General features: G+C 44.3%; 1 protein-coding gene across 1 annotated transcript in view; it reads left to right on the plus strand.

Moving 5' to 3' along the window:
- Positions 1-26,095, plus strand: part of Clasp1 (cytoplasmic linker associated protein 1) — a 219,296-nt gene that overhangs the window by 112,437 nt on the left and 80,764 nt on the right. The window contains exons 9-20 of the mRNA XM_060371639.1: positions 2,560-2,712; positions 5,105-5,178; positions 6,704-6,796; positions 8,389-8,534; positions 10,357-10,492; positions 11,618-11,688; positions 12,298-12,357; positions 13,818-13,895; positions 15,785-15,952; positions 16,470-16,519; positions 17,156-17,326; positions 19,637-19,660. Of these exons, the coding sequence (XP_060227622.1) occupies positions 2,560-2,712; positions 5,105-5,178; positions 6,704-6,796; positions 8,389-8,534; positions 10,357-10,492; positions 11,618-11,688; positions 12,298-12,357; positions 13,818-13,895; positions 15,785-15,952; positions 16,470-16,519; positions 17,156-17,326; positions 19,637-19,660 (1,224 nt within the window). The remainder of the gene's footprint in view (positions 1-2,559; positions 2,713-5,104; positions 5,179-6,703; positions 6,797-8,388; positions 8,535-10,356; positions 10,493-11,617; positions 11,689-12,297; positions 12,358-13,817; positions 13,896-15,784; positions 15,953-16,469; positions 16,520-17,155; positions 17,327-19,636; positions 19,661-26,095) is intronic.

Consider the following 26,095-nt stretch of genomic DNA (forward strand, 5'->3'; position numbering starts at 1 on the left):
CCATTTGCTTTTTAAGGAATGATGCTTTCTACAGGTGAGGATTTTCCGATTTACTGAAACTAGGCACCTTTCTGACGGTCCAACCTGCCTTCCTTTCTCCCTCCCTCCCTTTCTTTCTTTCTCCTTCAGAAGAAAAATAAATATTTTTGTTTTAGAAATTTATACAGTATGCTTTGATCATGTTTACCACAGCTCCTCTTTAAATCCTCCCAGATGCACCCCTATCTCTACCTCCCCAACCTTGTCTACCCCCCTTTTTTTTCTTTTCTTTTTGTGAAATTTAATAACCCATCAGTTCCAGTTTGTGCTGCCTATTTGTTTCTGGGCGAAGGGCCACTCCTCACAGGCTCTGGGCACTCCTTCCTCTCCCCAGAAGGCCTTTCCTCAGATAATGGCTGCAGCAGGTTTGCATTCCTAGTGTTAATGAGCTTTTAAAAATACAATAGCTTTTGTTTTCCTCACATCTTAAGGAGCTTGTCTTCCCCAATTTTTTTTTTTTTTTTTTTTTTTTTTTTTGTGGTAAGTTGTGACCTACCTTGTGGATGCCGGGAATCCCGTCTCAGTCCTCTTGGAGAAGCCCCTATTTTTACTCCCGCAGTCCTTCATCTCTGTAGAAATGAAAACATGGAGAGAATAGTGAATCAGATCTGAGGAGAAAGCCTTACATTTTCATGTATTTACTTCATTTCTTCATGCAAACTCAGCATTCCTGTCTTCCTTTTGTCTGAAGGTCTTCCTGTAACATTTGCTGGGGACGTTTTGTTTTTGTTTTTTGTATCTATATTTTTGCCTCTAAGTTTCACTTTGAACTTATTTATTCATTTATATATTTATATGTGCGCACATGCCATGGCACACGTTCATAGGTCAGAGGGCAACATAGGGAGTTGCTCTCCTTCCACGTAAGTCACAGAGCTAGAACCCATGCATGAACACACACATACAATCATCATAATAAAATCAAATAAATTGTTTATAAATAGGTTGAATTTTGAGAACCACAGATAATGGTTTTTTTCTTCTTTTTAATTTTGAATGTAACAGATGAGATAATAAGCCTTGGTGGTTGAAGGTTTAAACATAGTGTAATGAAAACGATTTTTACTTCGTTAAAGGAAATGCAGCCTAGAAAACATCCTTTTTGCCTATCCATCTAACTGATATGTTTGTAAGTGATAGTTTAATTCAGTGTCAGCAGAGATATGGAACAGGATTAGCACTTTTTTGAGTTTCCAGGAAAATGGGCATTTATATGGCTTTTCAGAAGATAAATTTAGGGCTGGAGAGATGGCTCAGCCCTAAGAGCACTGTCTGCTCTTCCAGAGGTCCTGAGTTCAATTTCCAGCAACCACATGGTGGCCCACAACCACCTATACTAGATCTGATGCCCTCTTCTGGCATGCAGGTCTGTCGTGTACATAAAATAAAAAAGGAAAAGAAGATAAACTTAGTAGTATTAGTAAGTGTTTTCATACTGTTTGACTTGGTAATGTTGCTTGTTGGGCTTTCTTAAAATTTCAACAAAAAACTAGTTGTTGGAAGGTGTTTGTAGTCATATTTCCCTTTTTGGCATTCATTCACTCATTTTTTTGTGTATCTGTGCACACACTCAGGAGGAAGGGTCTCACGGTGCTTCTGTGCAGGTCAGGACTTTGTGGGCATTAGCTCTCTCCCCTTATTAATGATACGGGTTCTGGGGCTCCAACCCGCTCATCAGGCTCGGAGGTGGCTGGTTCTATCTGGCCAGTTTATAACCCTGTTCATAATGGTGAGATGTTACACAACCAAACTGCTGACAGTGGGTGTCCCAATGGAGCATTTTGTTCACAAAGTGCTTTACAACCATTCAAAACAGCGTTATGAACAATACTCCATCACAAGGGGGGGGTGAAATCAGTTATTATTTCAAGAAGTTGTATTGTCCAGCTATTATTTTTAAAAATGCGTGTGCACCAGGCATGAAGGCATACACCAGTAATCCCAGCTCTCAGGATCATGAGTTTGAGGTCAGCCTGGGCTACAGAGCAAGGCTCTGTTCGGGAAGGATGGCTGAAAAATGGGGCTAGAGGAAGATAGATCAGTGAATAAAAGCCCTTGTGGCGCAAGTGTTGTAGACTTGAGTTCAAATCCCCAGAATCCACATAAAATCTGGACAGATAGCATGGACCTCCTATGTGTAGATGGGGCCCAGGGATAGAAAATGCCCCGAAGTCCATGGGCCACTGGGAAAACACAGAGGGAGCGCCCTCATCAGAGAACGTGGGAGGTGAGGATAGACACCTGAGAGTCTTCGTGTGCACCGCGTGTACTTACTTTCTCTCACACACATACAAACACACGTGAAAACGATGATAGAGAAAAGACCAGCTGTTCGCCACAGTGAGTGGGAGAGCATTCTAGTTCTGAGGGTAAGCAGGCTCTTCATAGTTGCATTCTAGGCTTTGCCAAGATCTTGCATTCCACACATGACGCAAACCAGCTTTTCAAGACTGCTGATTGTTGGATGCACAGGTGAAAACATTCCGCTTTTAAACAGTGGTGGCTGCGCTTCCTTTTCAGATAAAAACTTTGATGATGAGGATTCTGTGGATGGGAACAGGCCTTCTTCCGCCAGCTCTTCATCGTCCAAGGCGCCATCGAGTTCCCGGAGGAATGTTAGCATGGGGACCACCCGTAGGCTTGTGTCGTCCAGTCTTGGATCTAAGTCTTCAGGTGAGAGCACATCCTGCGGTGTCCTGGGCCCTCTGCCACGGTACTTGCCTCTGTGTGTGTTGCGTGTGCCAGGGGTGTGTACACATCCTGGCTTTCGGTCTTTGACTGCCCTTTACTGCTCTGTTGATTCTTACGAGCTGGGCATCCTAGCGTAAGATGCGGGTGGGCTCACCGTGTTCTGGTGAGGCCAACCAGTCAGAGTGCAGACGGCACAGAGGAAAGCACATCCCAAGATGAAGATCAAGAGCACACCCAAGCCCCATTTGGGCATCTGAATCTAGCCTACCATTGAGCATTTTACCAAATCTTTTTGTTAAGACTAGTAGCCAGATTGAAAATTTTGAAAGTAAGATTTGTTCATTCTTGTGAACATTCTTGTGAAGATCAGAGTGAGTACTGGGTAAATAAACAGTAAGAGGGCCAGTGAGATGGCTTAGCAGGTTGAAGGTACTTAATGACACTAGGAATCCTAACACAATTTAACTTCTTTTTATTTACACCTTTCATTTTGCTGACACATTTTAAATTTTCACACTTGTTCCTTACTCCTTACCCCTAAAACGTCATGTAGCATTCTGGCCGGGAGTGGGGTAGAATCCAGCAGTGGTGAAAGCTAGAGCAGGTTCCGTGAAAGCTTGAGGGAGGAAAGCCCTGGAGTGCTGCCCCCTGGTGGTCTCTTCTGGGTAAAGGAAGGTCTTGGAAGTGCTGCTCCCTGGCCTTCTGTCCTGGAATGACAGAATCTTCACTAGGCTCACAGGGTTGCCACTGTGGCTGTCCAGTCAGCCTGCCCTGACGGCTGTGTTGGCTACCGGAAGACCAGTGTTGCTTTGCTTATGTTTGCTGGTCTATCTAATCTTTTTGAGTGCTGTTAATTTTTATTGAGTTTGTTTCTTTAACACAAAATTCATGATTTAAAGTTTTACTTACTTTTATGTGTATGAATATTTGCCTGCATGTATCTGTATCTCTATGTGCATATCTGGTTTCTGCAGCATAAGGTCCCTTGGAACTGGAGTTATAGATAATTGTAAGTCAGTCTGGGTTCTCTGCAAAAGCAACAGTGCTCTTAACGTCTGAGCCATCTCTTCAGCTATTTTCAAGGGGAATATTTTCAGTGTTTCCTTCACTGGCCTTATAGCATGTATCAAGACTGTGTGTGTGTGTGTGTGTGTGTGTGTACACATGCACACCCTGGCATACTTGTGGAAATCAGAGGACAACTTGCAACTTGGGGAGTCAGTTCTTTGCTTCCATGAATGGTAGGTCTCAGGGAGCAAATTCAGATCATCAGGCTTGAGGGCAAGTCCCTTCCCTGCTGAGCCATCTCACCTGCTCCACCAGTTTCCCTTTAATGTATTTGTCTAGTCTTGGTCTTCCTCTGAGTAATATGAATTTCATAAACAAGGAGGTTAAGATAATTCCTTCATGAGCCGTTTACTGCTCTCCTGCCCATCTCGCCCACAGCCCTTCCTGAAGTCGCCACTGGGTCAGCTATGCCCTCATCCTTTCTTTGTTTAACACCGTAGTCCTGTCGCAGCTCCTGGGGCCTCAGAGGCCCCTGCTATCTGCTCACAGCGCCCTAATCACATCTCAAGCAGAAGGTGGGCTCAGCTCCATATCACATATGACTGGCATCCATGTGGCTTTGCTGCTGTCATGTGAACACATTTACTGCTGCTTGGGCTGTCTCTAAAGCCTATTTTTTGTTTCATTTTCTCTAACAGGTCCAGTAGGACCCTAACACCAAATTACACGTGTGATAAGAAAGCAGACATGCTAATCTACATAAGTCACTGTGGGGTCTTCACGGAGGACCACAGACAGCAGTGTAAAAATTGATATGAAGGAAAAAATAGGATGAGGTTGTCATGTCTGGGTTTCATTAGTAAGCAAATGTAGTTCTCCCTGCGGCTGCACCAAGTGCTTAGGCAGTCTCAGCATTATCCACGAATATTTTGCTGCCCACCCTGCACCAGCACTTTCAGAAGTCTCCAGCGGTTTTGCCCTCAGCCCTGCCTTCATTTTCAGTGTACAAGGCATCTTAGCACAGCTTTGTGGGAGAAACTGAACTGATGCCCAAATAAAAACTTGAGGGACTGGCTCAGCAGTGAGAGTGTTGGCTTCTCTCGCAGAGGACCAGAGTTGGGTTCTGGGACTACTTTTAACCAGCCCAAAAGTTCCAATGTTCCCTGGCCTCTGTGTGCACTGTACACAGTACATGCGACTGTACACAGACTCAACTTCTTACACATAAGTAAAATACAGATTTTTAGTGTTTTTTTTTTTAGTTTTAAATACAATGTCAGTTGTATATATTAACAGTTCTGTATATATGTGTTATACAGTGTTGCATTCACGTTATCTTTGATTTAAAAATTATTATTTTTACCAGCTGCAAAAGAAGGTGCTGGTGCTGTGGATGAAGAGGATTTTATTAAAGCCTTTGATGATGTACCTGTAGTGCAGGTGAGTGTGGGTCTATGCTACTATTAAAATCAGGGTAGTAGCTCAATAAATGGCTTAGTGGTTTGGAGCCCTTACTACTCTTCCAGAGGACTGGATGTGGCTCCCAGCATTTACATTGCGATTCTTGCAACTGCCTGTTACCCCAGCTCCACACCCTCTTCTGGCATCCGCAGGTACCTACAAATGTGACACATAACACACACACATTAGAAAAAATAATTTTTAAAATGAAAATCAAAGTAGACATAGTCTTCAGATTTCAATTTTCAGATATACCTGTATCAGTCAGCCTTATGTTGCAGCAGTGAAATGCCTACTGGCAACTAACTTTATAAACTGATAGGATTCGTTTAGCGTAAGTACAGCGTGTGTAGAGCAGGTTTGAGAACCACACTGTAACCATATTGCTTCATGGTGTGTGGTTGATGGTCCTGGGACAGCAGGCAACTCCTGTCAGACCCGCAGAGAAAGGGCAGGGTGAAGTCAGCTCAGGCTTTCCTAAAACACCTCCTCGGATTGTCTCCCCAGTGACCCAAGGCCTTAAAGAACCCACCGCCGGTTAGCCGCACCCAGCTTCCTCCTTTTCACACTGTGGACCTCTGGGGAATCATGTCCAAACCATGACACTGCTGCATACAAATCTTTCACCTTTCAGTGTGGAAACTGAAACTGTCAAGGCTGTAGGAGAGCTAAGGTACAGATCAGAAAATGTGGGAGCCCTATAAGCTCCAACAAGAACAGAAGTCCTGGCCTCCCTTGATGTCCCAGGAAGAGCAGGAAAGATGTCTCTGTGGAGTAATCGGTCAGGTCATAGAAAGAGACAGCAGTGATTGGCTAGAGCAGAAGATAAAAATGGATCTTTAAGACTTTTTCTTAAAAAACTCACCCATAGCCAATGAAGAGCAGTAGAAATGATGGAGGCTGCTGCATGCTGGCTCACTCCCAGGTCCATGCGTAGCTAGTTTTCTTACACAGTCCAGGAGCCAGTGGGCTGGGGCCTTCTGCATCAATCATCAGTCAAGACGATCCCATTCCCACAGGCTGTCTGATCTGGGCAGTCCCTCAATGGAGGCTTCCTTCCCAGATTTCCAGGCTGGGTCCAGATTATAGAGCCGATGAGGACACTTGGTGACCTGAATTTGATTCTGTCTCTGTGGAGGTTGAGGAATGATTTTTGGAAGCTGCTATGCACCGTGGCACTGTTGCCCTGCCTCTTGCTCCATCATACACACTGACTAATCCTAAGGTTTTAAAATGACTAATACATCACTGGTTGCTATTTCCTTTCTCTTGGACACAAATTCCCCGGTTGCATTTAGAGTAAAGGTGCCCAGAACAAGGCTGCTTACATGTGGCAGCAAGCCTCATGTTAACGGTGGGTGTCGGTCCACAAACATGAGCATGCCCAGAGAATCCCTTATTCAAAGTGAGTTTCTTTTCTCACATTTCCTTGACTTCATGTATTTAAAAAATTATCTTAATTCTGTGCATTGTCTTTTGTTAAGTAAATTAATTTTGCTTCCAGATTTATTCCAGCCGAGACCTCGAGGAATCCATAAACAAAATTAGAGAAATCCTATCAGATGACAAGCATGACTGGGAGCAGAGAGTAAATGCTGTGAGTGCTACTTTCCTGTGGTGCCATAACATTCATTTACATATTTACTTATTTGCATGTGTCATAATACTTTACATGTAAATTACCATATGTACATTTTACCTTCTGAGTAAATTCTTGCTTCTTACTGTTTGCAGTGAGTTTTGGTGTTTTGTATCGTAGTTTGTTTTCTGTTGCTGTGATAAGCATCGTGACCAAAAGCAACTTGGAAAGGAATGGGTTTATTTGGTTTACCGAGTATATAGTCCATCGCCAAAGGAAACTAGGGTAGGATCTGGAAGTTGGAACCTGGAAGTCTGTTCTGAACCCCAGGACTGTGGAGGAATGCTTGCCCTTCATGACATTTTTGTATGACCCATTTCTTATATAACCCAATACCTCCTGCTCAGGGTTGCCACCACCCAAAGTGGACTGGGCCAGGCCCTCCCTCATCAATTAAAAAAATGCTCCAAGCTGGACAGTGGTGGCACACGCCTTTAATCCCAGCACCTGTGAGGCAGAGACAGGTGGATCTCTGAGTTTGAGGCCAGCCTGGTCTATAGTGTGAGTTCCAGGATAGCCAGGGATACACAGAGAAGCCCTGTCTCGAATAACCAAACCAAACCAAACCAAACAAAAATACTCCAAAGACATGCCCATAGGCCAGTGTGATGAAAACAGTTCACCTGAGGTTCCCTCTTCCTGGATGATTCTAATGTCAAGTTGACAAAAATTAAACAGCACATGCTGTGTAACCCACGCTGGCCTTGAACTTGGGATCTTCTGCTTTGTCTTGTAGAATGCCACACCTCGCCCTACATAGTTTATAAAGCACAACAACTTGCTGGGCGTGGTAGTGCATGCCTTTAAACTTTGCACTTGGGAAGCAGAGGCAAGCAGGCAGATCTCTGAAGCCAGCCTGATCTACATAGAGAGTTTCAGGACAACCAGGGCTACATAGGGAGGCCATTTCTCAAAAAGCAAGCGAGGAGACAAACAAAAACAAAACCCTTAACAAGCTAAGGACTGGAGAGCTAGTTCAGCAGTGGAGAGCACAACTTCCGGGACTCCGGTTCTGGGCGCTGACCCTCTGCTCTGGCCCGTGGGCTCCTGTGTACATCTACTGTAGCGCACATAGACCCATGTGGCACATGCACGCACCTGAGCTGGTTCTTAGGAAGCCGTGCTCATCACGAGTGCTGCATTTTAACATGGGGCCTTGGTTCTGATCGCATTTCTCCATTGTGTATTAGGTAATAATCAGCTGTCCAAATTGTCTTTGTAAAATGATTTCTAGCACCTGGAAATAAAACTGCGGCAGTGAAGAGCACTTGCTGTTCTCACAGAGGGTCCTAGCTTGATTCCCAGCACCCATTAACAGGTGGCTCTCAACCACTCATAACTCCAGCTCGAGGGCACCTGACACTCTGTGCTGCCAACCTCAGCTGGCACCTGCACAAATGTGTGCACACACACACACACAAATATATTTTTAAATGGTTCCTACTATAGTTAACTTTTATGTTATGTTTTATGTTTATGTTTCATGGCTTTTTTGTTACGTATATTGCAGACATGTTTTATATACCTCTGACTTTTCTCTGTCCCATTAGCTAAAAAAGATTAGATCATTACTCTTGGCTGGGGCTGCTGAGTATGATAACTTCTTTCAACACTTGCGTCTTCTGGATGGAGCCTTTAAACTTTCTGCTAAGGACCTGCGGTCTCAGGTAGTGCGGGAAGCTTGTATCACATTGGGGTAAGGACTGCGCCGCGCTACATCCACCCACACTGTAATACAGTCTCTTTCAGAGTGTTAGAGTTAACTGCCTGGACAGGTCGGTGGGCTCACCTCTAGCTGGTCCCCAAGACCCTAGCTGTTAACACATCTGTCCATATTGTTAGAGTAGCTGCTGCCCAGTTATGTAGGGTATGTTGTATTTTACATTTTACTCACTAACATAATCTCTGAAGCCCTTTTGCACTATTAATAAAAAAAAAAAGAAATTTTATGGAATTAATGGGATTTTTTTTTTCATGATTTTTGCATAGCGGATACAGTGTGTTCAGTAAGATGCTTCTGTTTTTTTTCTAGAAAAGTGCTGTTGCAGTGATGTACATGCAAGGCTATGGGTAGTTAGTCATAGAGCCCCTCAGTTCAGTACTGGGATTGGAGAGAGAAAGATATGTAGCAAATGTACTGCCATACTGTTTTATCTTTAGCTCAACTTAAAAGTGTTGTGTTTACATGTGTTGGAATATTAAACAGTAGCCACAGTAGCTAGCACTCATTGTAACTGTATGAAGTTTAGGGTAGGCAGATATTAAAGCATCATGGTGTGTGTGTGTAAATGTTTATTTATTTATTTTAATATTTTTATATGAATTACAGTTTATTCACTTTGTATCCCAGCTGTAGCCCCCTCCCTCATTCTCTCCCAATTCCACCCTCCCTCCCTCATCTCCTACCATGCCCCCCCTCCAAGTCCGCTAATAGGGGAGGTCCTCCTCTCCTTCCAACTGATCCTAGGCTATCAGGTCTCATCAGGACTGGCTGCCTTGTCTTCCTCTGTGGCCTGGTAAGGCTGTTCTCTCCCCCTCCCTCCCAGAGGGAGGAGATCAAAGAACCAGCCACTGAGTTCATGTCAGAGACAGTCCCTGTTCCCCTTACAAGGGCACCCACTTGGAGACTGAGCTGCCATGGGCTACATCTGAGCAGGGGTTCTAGGTTATCTCCATGCATGCTCCTTTGTTGGAGTATCAGTCTCAGAAAAGACCCCTGGGGCCAGATTTCTTTGTTCTCCTTGTGGAGTTCCTGTCCCCTCCAGGTCTTTCTATCTCCTCCTTCTTTCATAAGATTTCCTGCTCTCTGCCTGTAGTTTAGTTATGAGCCTCAGCACTGCTTTGATACCCTGCTGGGTAGAGTCCTTCAGAGGCTGTCTGTGGTAGGCTCCTGTCCTGTTCCCTGTTTTCTCCCTCTTCCAATGTCCATCCCATTAACCTTTCTGAGTGAGGATTGATCATCTTACCCAGGATCCTCCTTCTTGCTTAGCCTCTTTAGGTGTACAGATTTTAGTGTGTTTATTCTATAATGGATATAGAAATTATGGTACATGTACACAATGGAATACTACTCAGCAATTAAAAACAAGGAAATCATGAAATTTGTGGGCAAATGGTGGGATCTAGAAAAGATCATCATGAGTGAGGTAGCCCAGAAGCAGAAAGACACACATGGCATATACTCATTTATAAGTGGTATTAGACATATAATATAGGATAAGCATCATGTTTTATATGTAAAACAAAAATCAAAAGTGGGTATGTGTTGTATTCATGCTTAATGTTTATTATTATGTTTTCGGACTTGGCGGATTGTCTTCTGCTCTTTTAATACTTATTTGGAAATGATTAAGAAAAATTTGTTGGCTGATGGCTTTGCCATCATGTTAAGTTTATTTTTAAGGTGGCTTTGAGCCTTGTCTTTTATCCCTAAAGGACTGTGAAGAAAAACTGTCAAATGTTGAGGGCTCTGTCCGCGTGTGTGAGAATGTGACTACAGCTGTACTTTCTTGTTGCAGGCATCTATCATCGGTTCTGGGAAATAAGTTTGATCATGGAGCTGAAGCCATTATGCCAACTATCTTTAATTTAATCCCAAATAGTGCCAAAATTATGGCTACTTCTGGTGTTGTAGCTGTTAGATTAATCATTCGGGTAAGTATGTCATGGGGACACCCATATAAGCCCTGATGGCTGATGGGACATAAGAGGCATTCCTGTTGATGGTGGTTCTATACCGCTCTAGTTGGTCTCCACATGTAACAGTGTCTCTTTCCCAGGGATGGAATGTTGAGCACTGCAGGGTGGGTGTTGTCTTGGGGGCTGGCACAGCCTTTCTGACAGGCGCATCGTCACTCACCTACCTTAGTTCTGAGGACTGGACTCTGGAGAGCATCTGGCTTTTATCTCCTCCCATCACTTCAGTTCCTTCTTTCCTCACCCCCGTCCTTCTATTTAAATTGTTTGTGCTTATGGTTGCTGTTTACCTGAAACTCACTTTACTTACTGCAGCAAACATGGAGCTATAAAGATCTCCTTCCTCAGTTGAGTTTTCTAGCACTTATTTTAATGCAAGCAGCCGGCCCAGTGTTAATAATCCTCATGCATGTTTTCAGGAAAGAATTCATGAAGGCTTAAAAATACCTTTCCTCCCTTCCTCTTCTCTACTACCTTCAAGGTCTAGTTTTTTCCCCCAGAGGCAAATCTTGAAACTGGTATGGACTAAAACTGTCCAGCTGCTTACCACCAAGCCGGAGGATCCAAGTTCAATCCAAAGGACCCACATAGTGGAGGGAGAATCAATTCCCACAAGTTACCTTCTGACACACAGGCAGCTCGCACAGCAAAAAAATAAATGTAATTTTAAGAGAATCTTGAAACTCTGTAGAATGTGCTCAATCCCCACAGGTTACTTAGATTTTTCATTCTTCCTGTTTTTGCTTGCCCTTAGTTGTAATAGTAAACCCAAAGCCGTTGTATATTTCCATTGAAACAGTGTGATGATGGTTCAGCATGATGGTTCTATGAATGCGTAACGTCTGCCTCCAGGATGCGTTAGGCCTCCCCCTCAGACTGCTGTGGGTCTAGACTGATTCTGGTTGCATCCCGTTGACTCTCCCTGCTCTGTCAGTTCTGTATGGCCTGTGTGTGACATTTCAGGGACTTGTTTCCTTCTTCAACACTGACATTTTAGACTGAACATACACTTGTTGTGAGGTCACATCTGGTCCTGGGTCTGTGTTACAAGTGCTCACCTCTGTTTTCTCTTTCTCTCCACAGCACACTCACATCCCTCGGCTAATCCCTGTCATAACAAGCAACTGTACCTCTAAGTCTGTGGCAGTTAGAAGGTATGTGTTGGAAGAACCTCTTAATTATGATGTAAGTGTCTGAAAACAATGAACACCAAACCCCCTTCCATGGATGAAATTTCACATTTGAAAATTGTTATTATTTAAGGTCACTAGTAACTGCTTCTTGGTCCAAGAACATTATATTTTGTGGCTGGCGAGGCAGCTTAATGGTTAAGGTACTTGTCTCGAAGCCTTATGACTCTCAAGTTATCTTCTGGCATATGTGAGCACAAACACACATGTGGCTACACACGCACACACATGCACACACACTAAGATTATATACACTCAACCTTCCAATATATGAAGATCTTTAAAGATTTTTAAAGAGCTTAATAAACTGTGCATACATGTGAGTGTGTGTGTGTGTGCGCACACGTGTGTGCGCGTGCACGAATGCACACGTGCCTGTTGCTCTCAGAACCACCTTGCTGGCCTAGTCTTTGGTTATTTCTGATTCTTCTTTACCTCCCTTTTCCTGCTATTCCCTGTTAAATCAAACTAACCTATTCAAAAAATAAACTGGTTGATTTAAGCAAAAATCTGTTTTATTTTCAGCAGCAGATATGTTACGAAGTTCTCTATCTCTTTCTTACCACATTCCAGGCGCTGTTTTGAATTTCTAGATTTGCTTTTACAAGAATGGCAGACACATTCACTAGAAAGGTGAGCACCTGTTATTCAGAAATGTTCTGTAGACTGTGGCTTGGGGATGAATGCCCCATTCTTGTATAAGGAAGGAAGGAGGGAGGGAGGGATGGAAGAACGGAAGGAAGGAATCTAAGTGATTGCTAAGTGACTCTAGTCTCTACTGATGTGAGCTGCTTCATACTGGAGACACTTCAGGGGATATAATCCTTCTGGATACTAGTAGTGTGCCCCAGCCTGTGTAGCTCCATTGGTAGGTGCTTCCTAGTATGTAAGAAGCCCTCATTCTATCCCCAGTCTTACTGGCTTATCGTCCCAGTGAGAGAGGAGAGGGGAGGGGAGAGGAGAGAGCGATCAGAAGTTCAAAGTCATCCTCAAAGGCTAGATTGAGCTAGTGACCATATCTTGGGGAAAACCAAACAAAACTAATATGCCCTAGTATGCATTGTCATGATTATGGCAATAGGGTGCAGCATTGTTGCAGGTGCTGTTCTGCAGCTTAGTGAGAGTCTAGAGCTGCCCTCATCTGTATGCTTTGTGGAGTTTCACTCTCTTGGGTTCCCCCCCCTCTGTCAGCGGTCATCTTTATTGAGGTTTGTAACCAACTACTTTCACATATCAGAATTTAAAAGTAGCATTGGGTCAGAATTTCTAAACAATCATATGACTATTCAATTTCTTTGACATTTTTAGTTCCTGTCAATTTTAGGTACCTGTGCTTCTGCATTTGGAAGCAGCAGGTGGTAATAATGTTGTGCTATAGTTTTGAGTGGGCATCATCATTTGTCGACCATTTTTCATCACAGTGATAATAGCTGCTAGGGATTTCATCTGAGTGATTCTAGAAATTAAAACTAAGACGACTTATAATCTGAAGCACTGGTTTTAAGAGTTGAGGCTGCCCACCAGCAGAGGAGAGAGCAGGAGTTCACAAGGTCCTTGCAGAGGTCTGGTGTTTGTTATTCATGAAGACAGTATTTTTTTGGGGGGAAGGGGATTTTTGGAAATTTTGTCCTTATCGTTTAAGGAGATTTCCTGTTATAACATGCATATCAGTGGCTCCTTTTTCCCTGGACATCTTTGAAGTCCATGATAGATTTTTTTTTCCTCTTAATAAGGCAAAGGGATAAGAGAGAGGCACACTGCATTGATGGAGGCACAGGCTATGGATGAAGGGTGTAAAACCTCTTAGGTCCTCAAAAGCTAAATAAGTATGGTTCAAAAAGAAGTCAGTTGTGGTTTAAAAGTAGTGCTCTCCACATCCTTCTGGGAAAGTAGGGTCAGGATGGGAAAGGGCACTTGGCTGTTGACCGTGGGGGTTGGCACTCTTGGCCTCCAGGCTGCTTGTTACCTGACTAACATTGGCATGAAGTTGCTAGGTCCTCAGTGCTAATTAGAACTTGATTCACAAGCCTGTTTTCACCCACGTAAATGTGTAATCTTAATGGCTGTTTTTGTTTTCTTTCCTAAATGTCTAGACACATATCAGTATTAGCTGAAACAATAAAGAAAGGAATACATGATGCCGATTCTGAAGCAAGAATAGAAGCCAGGAAGTAAGTTTCTATTGCATCAGCTCATGCCTCAGCCCCGCTGTATGGCTTGCCGCGCTCCAACCCTGTTGGTTCCTGAAGCATGTTGTGTTTGTTAGCTGTTAGGTGTGACTTGAGAAGTCCAGAGTGTTTCTCTAGGTGTTGCTGTTTGCCTGTGTGGAACTGAATATACCTAGGACTGAGGCTGACAATAGGATACTTGTTTTCAAGCTTCAGAGGAGTTATCTCATGATTTAGCAGTGCCGGTTTTTACTCTGTGTTCGTCCCTAAGCCCCTCAGAGCTGTGCAGCCCAGTGCTCCTTACAGCTTTACCACGGGAGATGACTCCATGGGGTCCTCTGTCCTTGGCATCATGTTTGAAGACATGAAATGATTGCCTAGCAAGCATGAATCCTGGGAAGGGGGAGTTGGATTGACTGATGCCTCAGTTGTCATGGGTCAGACTCCCAGGGGAACTAAAAATGCTTCAGTTATGAGGCTACGGCCCTGAATCCAGTACCTCTCTGGAGCTCATTTTCCAGGAGCCTTACAGGAAGTTTGATGTTACTGACTTGGGGCTAGGGATGTATCTTAGCAGAAGAGAGCACGTCTGGCACATGTGAGGCCCTGTGTTTGGTGCCCTGAACCATTAAAATAAATCAATAAAACCAAACGATGATGCTGATGATGGAGCCTGGTGGTAGAATACTTGCTCACATGTTCGAGGCCCTGGCTTCATCCCCTGCAGAACAGCTGCCCAGATGGGAAAGACAACGACTCCCGCTCTTGCTCCTGTGGACTCTTCTGTGCTGTCATAGCAGACCAGCTCCTTTTGCTACCTCAGAAACTGCTTCTCTTACCTAGCATTACAGTTTACCTAGCTGGAAATTAATTTCTTGCGTCGGTTTATTTTGTGTGTCTGTATGTGTGCCCACATGTTCTCATGTCAGGGCTGTGTGTGTGCCAGAGCTTGTGTTTGGTGGTCAGAGGAGAGGTCCTTCCGCCATGTGTATCCCAGGGATCAAATTCAGATCTTTCGGCTAGTGCCTTTACCCACTGAGCCATCTTCTGGCTCTATTTTTCTTAGTCCTGAGCTCATTAAAACTCACCTCGTCTTGTTCTTATCAGTGCGAGTGACAGAGTTTCTTCTGAGGCTATTCAGGGTCAGTTTGTTAATGGTCTACCCTTGCTGCTGTTTTCTTGTTTTGAATTGTGTTTACCACCCTTAGTTTTTTTTCTCATCCTCTAATCATGATGCAATACAGACTTCAAGTATTTCTGAGAATTTCCATTTTTCTTTCGTTTGTATTCTTAAGTCAATTTTAGATACCTCAAATCGATGAATGTCACACTGCATTGATAGAAGTTGCCACTGGTGAGTCCCTTGTGTATTCTACGTATGGCTGTAGTACCTTGGGCTCTGTCTTCCCAAAGTTCCCCTGGCCTTGCAGTTAGATCCTTTAAATTCTTGTTTTATAAATGAGAGCATGGTTTCTAGAAGTTAATTAACTTCTCCAGCATCAAAAAGCTAATAAGGAACAAGCAAGATGGCTTAACCAGTAAAGGCAAGTGCTACCAAGCCTGCTGACCTGAGTTCCATCCCTGGAGCCTCCATAGTGGAAGGAGAGAACTGACTCCCACGAGTTGTCCTCTCATCTCCACGTGTGTGCTGTGGCACCTCTGTCTCTCCTCTGTCGCTCTTGCACATCAGCAAATAAATATAGGGTATTTTTAGTTAAGCCGTAAGTTGTAAAGCCAGGATTTGTCTGATGCCTCCTTTGCTAGTTCTCTGGCCTTGTGCCCCGTCACTCCTCTTAGCAGGTAAGTGGAGGCCTGAGATCCTGGAAGATGCTGCATGGTGTCCTCGAGCGCAGCAGGGCCTCTGACCAGAGCTGGGTTTGTCATCTCCCTAGATGCTACTGGGGTTTCCACAGTCACTTCAGCCGAGAAGCAGAGCACTTGTACCACACTCTGGAGTCTTCCTACCAGAAGGCCCTGCAGTCCCACTTGAAGAACTCGGACAGCATCGTGTCTCTGCCCCAATCAGACCGGTCCTCTTCCAGCTCTCAAGAGAGTCTCAAGTAAGGGCCTTGGCTTTGCGACCGCAGTGCAGTGCGGTGTAGGTGAAAGTTTGCTACGCAGGCACACATACTGCAGATGTGCCTTCACCTGAGTACCTGCAAAAGCTCCCCAGACATCCTGGGAGGGAGATGAGAACATGGCCTTGGACTCTGCCATAGTTTTGAATAGCATAGTGAGTTCTAGAGCACTGTGAACTGCATACAGTAATGCGTCAGGGAGTCCCCAAGGGGATGTGAATATGACCAGAGGTTTGGAAAGGGAAGACATCCAAGACATGAGACTTAACCTCCACTTCTGACCTCCATTCCTATTATTATTTTGCTCTGTTTGAAAGGTCATTCATCCCAAACATAATGTTAACACTGGCAGATAGGGGGTTGGTGAAATAGTGAGTTGCCTGAAATGTGCTGACACCCTGAATTCATTCTTCACGGGCACATTTCACCTTGCTGTTGTAGTTGCACCACAGCAGGTAAGGTAAACTTTCGGTAACACACACGTGTATGTATCTTACAGCCGGCCACTTTCTGCCAAAAGAAGTCCCACTGGCAGCACCGCATCCAGAGGTAAGTCCCTGGGTCCCTGAACCACGTTGGTGGGAGGCCCCTTCCTGCCCTGGGTGGGCTGCTCATCTCCTGAGGCTGTGTTCACAGGCAAGAAGCTGTGGCCTGCTCCCAGCTCCACTCAGTTGGGCACTCTGTGCCACCCTGACATCTGCTCTGACTCCTCGGCAGGGCTGCACTGCACCGGGGCCAGCTGCTTACACTGTCAGGATGGCTAGACAGGCAGGGATCTGGCTCTTTGTCTTCTCCCCCCAGCCTCTCTGCTGCCAGAGTCCTGAGTCTTTTTGCTCTCTGGCTCACATAGTGGAGAGTGAGGCTAGAAAAGGCTGTGTTTCCAGAGAGGGGGTAGCCGGATGTGGACACTTTCATTTCATATGTCGGCCATAACCTTAGACCTATAGTTTTCCATTCCTAGAACAATGGAACTGTAGATAGCCCAGAGGCAAAGTCACTTGTGGTTTTTCTGTGCAGTACATGAGCCTGTCTCTGGGGCAGTGAGGCACTTCCTCCCTCCTGTGGGCACTGACATGGGTTATAACTTAGTGTTCATTCCTAAGAGAAGTGGAGCAGCAGCATGTAGTAGTATGTTTGAAATCCCACGTGCTCAGTCCTTCCTGACTTCTCTTCCTTCCACCAAAGGCTCTACAGTTAGTACCAAATCTGTATCGACGACAGGATCCCTCCAGCGGTCTCGAAGTGATATTGACGTGAACGCCGCAGCCAGTGCCAAATCCAAAGTCTCCTCATCCTCAGGATCCACCGCCTTCAGTTCTGCAGCAGCATTGCCTCCAGGGTCCTATGCATCCTTAGGTAACCAGGCTCCCTCCTGTCCTGCTGTCCCAGGCCCTGGCCTCTGAGCAGAGCACACAGAACTCCCCTCTGTGGCTGACGGAAGCCTCACTGTTGCAGGGTTCTCTGAAGCATAGGTAACTGCACTCAGGGATAGTTCGCAGCTGCCTACCCTCTGTCCATCATCATGTCCAGTGTCCCTCCTCTCTGGAGTATCAGCCTGTTCCGGAAGGACGTGTGCTTACAGGCTGTGTGGTCTTCATGCCCTCTTTTCTATAGCAAGTCCTGCCCATTCCCGAGCCACTGCCCATGTTGCCAGCACTGGCTTTCCACCTCCCCTACTGGTGAGAGCAGAGCCAGATGGCTCAGTAGACACTTAGGTTCCTGTATTGAGTGTGTCTTAGAGTGGAGGTGACAGGAGAGTTCTAAATGAATGAACCGTTAGCCAACTTAAGTACAGCGGTGCAAGTGTTCTACCCTGATGTTGCCTGAGGGGAAGCCTAGCCATACTCCAAAGAATTGTCTCTAGTTACTTTATAGTTTTTTGGTATCTAACAGAATGGAAGGTGTGTTACTCATCCAGTCAGCTGACACTGAACACCTCCTCTGTGTTAGGCTGGTGGTGTATTTCATTGTATTTTTGTAAATGCCACGTTAGTCATTCACCCCCAGATTGTAACACCAAAACCAGGTTGCTCGCATGCCTACTAGGGAATTCCAAGGTCACTGGAAAGCTAATGTCCTGAAGTGCATTGAGATGGGAAGCATGGGGACAGTACCCAGCGAAGGTTCCACTTGTTCCCTGTCACCATGAGCAGGCAGTGCAAGCTTTGAGTCTGCTTGTCTGCCAGTGACCTTGATGGCAGCCATCTGGCTCAGGCACATGATTGAGGATCAATGAAATTACATGATGGTCTTTTGTAAAGATTGTCCTTCAAGCTAGAAGAAAGTGGATTTGAAATAAAAACATTATCCTGAGAGATGTATGTTCTGGAACCAGGTGTTCAGCAGTTCTATTTCCCATTGTCACACATTCTCTTGGAAAGAGGCCCAGTATGAGTTCTCTTCTTCCCCATGGTGGCTATTGCACCAGTAATGTACAAGCATTAAGTTGTTATTTAGCACTTTTTGGTCAAGGGAAATGCCAAACGGGTTCCCTCCAATGGTGAACAAGTTAGATCTGGGGTGTCGATACTTTTGATCCGCTTTTACTTTTTGTTTTGTTTTGTTTTGTTTTGTTTTGTTTTTTTTTGCTTATTTGTTTTGGAGACAGGGTCCCACTGTATAGCCCTGGATAGCCTGGAATTCACTATGTAGACCAGGCTAGCCTCTTACTCACAGAGATGGGCTTGTCTCTGCCTCCCACAAGATGTGCCTGACTCCCACTTAGTGTTTTTTTTAGTTAGCATTTGCTTTCCTGTTCTCATGCCAGCTTTTAGGGTATCCAGGGTCACTTGTACATATCTGGGCTGTTTAGTTCAGGCCTGATTAGATTCCCTTGGTGCTGATGAAAGCCCCAGGAGTTTGGTGTGGTGACAAATGAACCTTAAGAAACAGTGAGGACATTCTCTTAGCACAGAGCTCCCTCTCCAGACAGAGGGCAACACTGAATGTTCTCTCCCTTCTTCAGAAGACTTCTACCTCTAGTTTCCTATTTTTGCCCCCCCCCCACAGGCCCCTTCAGCAAAAAGTAAAGTAGCACATAGTTCTGAGACTGTGTCCCATCCCTTAGGTTGACCATGACACTTGACTTGTAAAAGCAGAGCATTAAAGCTGATTACCCTTTTCCAAACTTCTAGAGTCCAGACACAGGAGGGAAGACTTGGAGTACGTAGGCCTGGATGCAGGTACTAAGTGCAACAGCCGCTGCTGCTGGGCGTGCAGTTGGGATAGGCCTCGCTACAGCCTCTCAGCTTCTCACTTGATTCTGCTCTTGGGATCATTCCTTAGAACCTGAACTTAGAGTTGCTCCTCTACGCCCCTCCTCCTGCTAGAACTGCCAGGGAATGGGAACTTTTCCAAGGATGAGACAGTTGACAGAACAGAGAGTCACACTGAGTCATGCTTTCAACCGTGACACACCTGTGGGTCACTGTTCTGTTTTGCTTTATGAAGGCAAACCATGTCCCTCCAAGCTGACCTGACTCCTGGTGAGGCCACCCTTAGCTAGCTTCCAACTCTGCTGTGCCTCTGAACTTGTTTTCTTTTTGGCGTTATTTTAAAGTGTACATTTTGCTTTTTTAGTAGCTAATAACATTCTGCTTTTTAATTTTCTGATTGTTACTAACTCTTCCCTGTTGTCCCCTCCCTTGTTTTTTAATTGGCTTAAAGACGGTACTTCCACTAAAGCGGAGGGTAAGCGCTTTGTTTCTGTGATTGAGGTGTGTGTCTCTCTGGTCCTCTGTTCCCACCGAGTGCTGCCCGGTGCCCACGTGTCCTCACTGAGGTCCCTGCATGATGTGTTGCACGCTGTCCCCACCCTCTTCTTCTTCATTCTGTCTCCAGTGGCTTCTGGCCCTTCCTCCACCTCAGTTCTCTTCCCCTTTCTTATTTAGCCTTTGTTCTGGTGAATCAGGGCACTGAAGTGTGCTGTGGGCAGTGACAACGATGAGGCCACACTGGGAGACATCGCCTTGTATGCTGCTGCCTTGGGGTTTGTTGCTCAGGAAGCCGGCACCTGAGCTTCACTCTCTTTTGTGCTTTGTGGGCCTCTCAGGTCCATCATTCCTCTTTTGAAAGACAATGTCAAGGTTCAGTGCTGGTGAGATTTTCTACTGAGCTATAAAGGCATTTTTAATAGCATTTTATTCTCCTATGAAGAACATTGATGAATTCTATGATGTTGTTTTTATTTGTGTCAACGTCACATGCCCGTTTGTTCGTTTATGCACATTGATTGTCACCAGCTGTGTGAGACTAGCCTCCTCTGCTGAGTTCTGCAGTCCGTACCACAGAGAGAAATGGGCATGTCCACATCTTGATCCACAGTTTAGGCCAAGAAGCTCTTCCTGAGTCTATGCCTTGTTCTTTGAACTTGAGACATAGCTGGTACAGTGTGCACGGACCTTAGCAACTATTGGACAAAATTATCCTTTTCCAAGATTTCTGGGTAGGAAATAGGATAATGCTTCAACAGTTGAGTTTTAGAGAAGTGTTGCCTGCTTGGGACAGTGGCTGCTACTCCAGCCCTCCAGATGATGCCTTCAGCAATCAAGAGCAGCCTGTTTGTTTGGTTCATGGTAGCCTATGAAATGGCTACCATTTAAAAGAGGAAAGCTTTGAGCAAGGTCACTCTTTTTAGCCTTTAAAGTTTATCACTGTGTGTGTATGATGTGTGTATGATGTCTGTGTGCTACGGTGCAAGTGAAGGACCATTTTGAAGGGAGTCAGTTCTGGTCTTCTGCTATGTGGAATCCCTGGGAATCGAACTCAGAATGTCACACTTGTTTCACCGAGCCATCTCTCCAGGCCCAGCAGAGTATTTCTTGTATACACTTCTGTTTTGTTTGGAGGTAGGGTCTCATGTAGCCCATGCAGGCTTCCAACTCTTAGGCCATGCAGGCCTCCAACCCCAACACGTAGCCAAGGATGACCTTGCAGCTGATCCTACTCCTGAGTAAGGCTGAGATTGCAGGTGTGCACCACCACTCCAGATTCATGAGTGCTGGAAATCAAGCCCTGGTTTTGAGCATGCTGAGCCAGCATCTTGCCAGCTGAGCTGCACCCTTAGCCATACTCTTCCTGAGGCCATAATCTAGGTCCTCACGAATCAGAAAGTAAAAAAAGAGAAATAGATTTAAAACTTTTAAATTAGACTTGTTTATCGGTACGTGTGCATGCTCGAGTGCATGCGTGAGCACAGAAGTGAAAAGACGATTGTGAGATTGGGTTCTCTGCTTTCATTATGTGTCCCCAGGATTGAACTCAGGCTTGGTGGCAAGCACCTTTACCTGCTGAGCCATCTCACCAGCCAAAGGAATAGAGCATAGTCCCAAGATCCATGTTTCTCAGTCATGTCTCATCATACATGGATGCTTACAAGAAAGAAAGGTAGACATACAGATGGACGTCCTGGATGTTTCCTCTGAAGATGCTGATTAAGTCGGAAGGCGCTAGAGAACCTGAATTTAAAAGAAGTCTCACTGGTGATTCCCACGGTTGGACAGATTTGTAAAATGGAAAGATGGTCAATAAACCTCTGTGTGGTTGAGGCTTTTATTTGGCTTAGCCAAAGGTTATGACACTGGGTAGTTTATTTTCTTTTTCAGCTGATAGGAGTACTTTTGTTTCTGGTCCTCCAAAGAAACAGTCCTGTCTGTTTCCTTGACCTAGCGGGAAGGGAAGTGGAAAACTAGAATAGAATAGTGAGTTAGTTACTTTTCTGTTGCTGTAATAAAATAGCGTGATAAAAAGAGAGTTAAGGAGGGGTTTATTTAGGCTTTTGATTCCAGAAGGAGAGTCCATAATGGTAGAAAAGGCATGGCAGCAGGAAGTCAGAGGTCATATCTCTAAAACTTCACAGGAAGTCAGAGGTCATATCTCTAAAAGTTCACAGTTCTAGAAGAAGAGTCCATGATAGCAGAGGAGTCATGGCAGCTCATGGGAGCAGGAAGCTTGGGATGGGAGCTAAGAGATCCCATCTTCTTCAGACACAAAGCAGAGAGCAAACTAGAAGTGGAGTGGGCAGTGAACTCTAAGAGCCTGCCCCTGTGACGTACTTCCTCCAGCAAGGCTGCAGTCGCTTAAGGTTCCCTAAGCTCCCCAAACAGCATCACCAACCAGGGGCCAAGTGTTCAAATACTTAGCCTATGAGGGACCGTTTTCATTCAAACCACACATAGTTTACACGAAATGAAAAGTATTTTTTCCCAGAATGCCCTATATTAACAGAATTGAAATCAGCCTATTGTCCTCCCAACACTAAGAATCCTTTACCCCAACCCTTTTAAATCAGTTATAGAGTTCCAAACAAAGTTAAAATGGCCATTCATTTACTGGGCAAGATACTAAGTCACTTTCTGGTTTTCTTCAGGCAGGAGAAACGATGGAGTGGTCTGTTTTTAGAAAATGAGAATGAGACATTAGAGACCTTTACAGGAAAGGAGGACAGTGTCTGTACCACAATACCCTGACTCATTAGTAATGATGGTGCCAGACAGGACAGGTGTGCCAGTACAGGCAAGGGCTATTGTTTGAGCTGTGAAACTCAGAGGTCTGGTGTCAGAACAACAGACCACCAAGAAAGTCAGACCAAGCATAGTGGCCTGCCTGTGCCTGCCATCTTAGCACTGAATAGTCAGAAGAGTCAAGACAGGGTTTCTCTATGTAGCCTTGGCTGTCCTGGAACTCATTCTATACACCAGGCTGGACTTGAACTCACAGAGATCCACCTGCCTCTGCCTTCCAAGTGCTGGGATTAAAGGTATGTGCTGCCAAGCTGTAGTTTCATCTTTTGGCTGCCTGGCTGTATACTTCCAGTGTACTCAGTGGGGGACTTAGGGACTCAGATATAGGAGATATACTGGCTGCCATGGTGCTCATGGCAAATGGTAATTACATATATGCGAAATGAATGAGTGCACTTGAGTGCTTAAAAAATCAAGAAAACATGTTTAGGAAAATCATTCCCCCAAATAACTGATTTCAAGTGAAAAGTTACAATGCCTCAGTGGCTTGTGGGTATAGACAGATCCTTGTTTCATAGCATAGATAATAGTGTTATTATAGGTCAGAGGTCATGTTAGGGCATGGGGAGATGGCATCTTGGGTAAAGCAGTTATCATACAAGTGTAAGCACCAGAATTCAGATCCTTAGCATACATTCAAAAAGTCAGCTGAATGTGGTGGCCTGCCTATAATCCTAGCTCTTGGAGAAGGACAGGATGCCTAGATAGACTAGCTGAGTCAGCAGGCTCTGGGTTCAGTTGAGAGACCCTATCCCAATGTGAAATAAGAGAGCAACTGAGGGAAACGCTCAGTGTCAACCCCAGCTTACTACATGCATGTGTGCACACATTCACATGCGCCCAGATACCCCCATCTCTTTCTCTCTCTCTCTCTCTCTCTCTCTCTCTCTCTCTCTCTCACATCTATGTTTGCTTAACTTTTGGTAAATTTAATTTAGATTATTCTATTAAAAATTATGTAGCCTTACCCTGCCATCTACAAAGAAGAACTTTAAATTTTAGTTTGATTTTGCTGTGAAATAAACATTTTGTATCTATTTATCTAAAACTCTGATTTAAGTAATTAGGCCTTTCTTTACAATTGAAAATAGGTCTGTTTATAAAAGTGAAAATGTAGTACTTATTTTTTTAAAAACCACAAAGAGAATTGTTCTTTCGAGGATAGGAGTGATAGGAAGTAAAACTGACACAGGATTGAATTCTCAGATTCTGGCCGTGAATTCTCAGATTCAGCTCTACATGAGTAGAGGCTCGTTTCCTTGTGTTCTAGCAAGGGAGATGAGCTGGCCGGAGTGACCCAGCACAGAGAGAGCTGAGCCTTAAAGACTGGTACAAACCCAGGAACTTTGAAACGAGGCTGCCTCGTGGTATTCCACTGACCTTAGGCCGAGGCTTCTGAGAGTTCTACTCACTACCCCTTTCTCCCAAGAAATGATTATACAGCTCCTGTGTACATAGGTATCCACAGTATAGCTCAGACAAGCACTATAAATCATAAAGACTTTCTTTTAAAGCAGTTCTTTAGCATACATACAATTTGACATTTATTAAAGACAAAGGCACATTGTATACAAATAAGAAAAAATATGCTTCTTTATTTTACATAACGAATGAAATCTTGCCTGAATAATTGGTGGTGCAGAACATAGACCATTGTCAACACTTTTTAGAATTGATTGTTGTTTGATCAGGGCCCAGATTACTGCTTTCCACAGTACAAGACAGTGTAAGTATGTCTGGGGCCATTTCAGAACTCATTACAAATTCTGTCCAAACACAAGTTGTGATTCAAGCAAGCAAGTCAAACTTCAATCTTTAAAATCAGATGCTCTCATCAATATCCTCCAAATGGTGCTTGCTTGAGAGGTGATGGTAAGAAAATGCGAGAAATCTTTACCTTTCTTATGTTTCTGTGAGAGCGGAAAAGTTTGTGCGTTAAAAAACAACAGCAGCTGCCTCTGACATAATCTGATTGGCCTGCTCTTTGATCACCTCCCTCTGGGGGGGAGCAGCCTTACCAGGTCATAGTAGAGGACAATGCAGCCACTTTTGATGTGAACTGACAGACTAAGATCAGAAAGGAGAGGAGAACCTCCCCTGTTAGTGGACTTGGGGAATGGCATGCAAGCAGAGGGAGGAGGGAGGGTGGGACTGGGAGGGGAGGAGGGAGGGGCTTATGGGGGGATGCAGAATGAATAAAAATGTAATTGATGAAAAATTAAAAAAAAGATGTAAACAGAAAAAAAAAGCACAAAATAAACTTTGAAAAAAACCAAAAACAAAACAAAACAACAAAAAAAAACAACAGCAGCATTACAGCTCCTGACATCCCACAGTCAGATCCCAGTGAGCACTGCCGGAAGCTGCCTCACAAGCTTGACTGAATTCAAGTTTTGGTTTGACTATTCATCAACTCTTTTACTGTTCAGTTTATCTCACAATCTCCATGTTTAGTTATGGGGCCACAGGTTAAGAGGCTGAGCCTTGGACTACATTGATTGTTGAGCGTCATGCTTATAAGTTAGATTAGAACACAGTTTCAGAGTCTTTTTCAGAGAGGGGTAAAAAGCATGACTGAAAGAATCCATACAGGTATTAATTTGCTGTGAAATTGGACTATTCTTCCTTGATTCTCTGAAAGCTGAAGGTGCAAATCCCCTTCCTATGTATGTATGTATATACGTATATATGTATATATACATATATAGTATTTAATATATATTGTATTATATATAATACATATGTATTTAATATACATATATATTTATTCCTGGGCCCTCCCTCTAAGTCTACAGTTTTTCTTCTACAGTTTTTCTTTTATGCAGTTATTTATTTTTACTATTCTCATTTATGCTCGCTTTGCTTCCTTTCATACCTGTTCTGTCCCTGTCATTAAATTGTCTTTTAATTGTCATTTAATATGTCCAGAACACAACTGGACTGTGTTCTCATGGGTTTTGCTATGTTTGTGCAGTAGCTTGTGATTCTCTTAAAGACCTCAAAACATTTTTTTGTCTTTTCTTTAAAATATATCCAGACACTTGTGGTTGTCAATGAATTAGAGTAGAAACCAGTTCCTTCTCCTGTGACGTAGACATGTACCTGAACACAGCATACCAGAACTCCTTCAAACTATGTAGCCGCTTTCTAAAACAGTAAGGAAAGTTCAAAACCCCAACATGAGCATTTGCAGGCCACTCCCATAGCATAGCAGTGTGAATTCTAGGACACACAGAAAATAAGACTTTGAACCCATCAGAGGTGCAAGACACTGGCCTGAAACCAACAATCATTGACAAGAGACTATATAATTTATGGAAGGTAGACATGGGGGCCAGGCGTGGTGGTGCGCCTGGCCTTTAATCCCAGTACTCAGGAGACAGGCAGTCTCTGTGAGTTTAGACAGCCTGATCTGCAGAGTGAGTTTCAGGACAGGCAGGGCACAGAGAAACCCTGTGTCAAAAAACTAAGAAGGAAGGAAGGGGAAGGGAAGGGAAGGGAAGAAGAAAGAAAAGGTAGATGTGGGAAAACTATCATCTTTAAATCGTCTTGCTGTCTTCAGTGTCTTTCATGAAGAAAACAGTCTTCTCTACTTTATAATGAG

The sequence above is a fragment of the Meriones unguiculatus genome, chromosome 18 (assembly GCF_030254825.1).
Source record: "Meriones unguiculatus strain TT.TT164.6M chromosome 18, Bangor_MerUng_6.1, whole genome shotgun sequence".
Classification (NCBI taxonomy): domain Eukaryota; kingdom Metazoa; phylum Chordata; class Mammalia; order Rodentia; family Muridae; genus Meriones; species Meriones unguiculatus.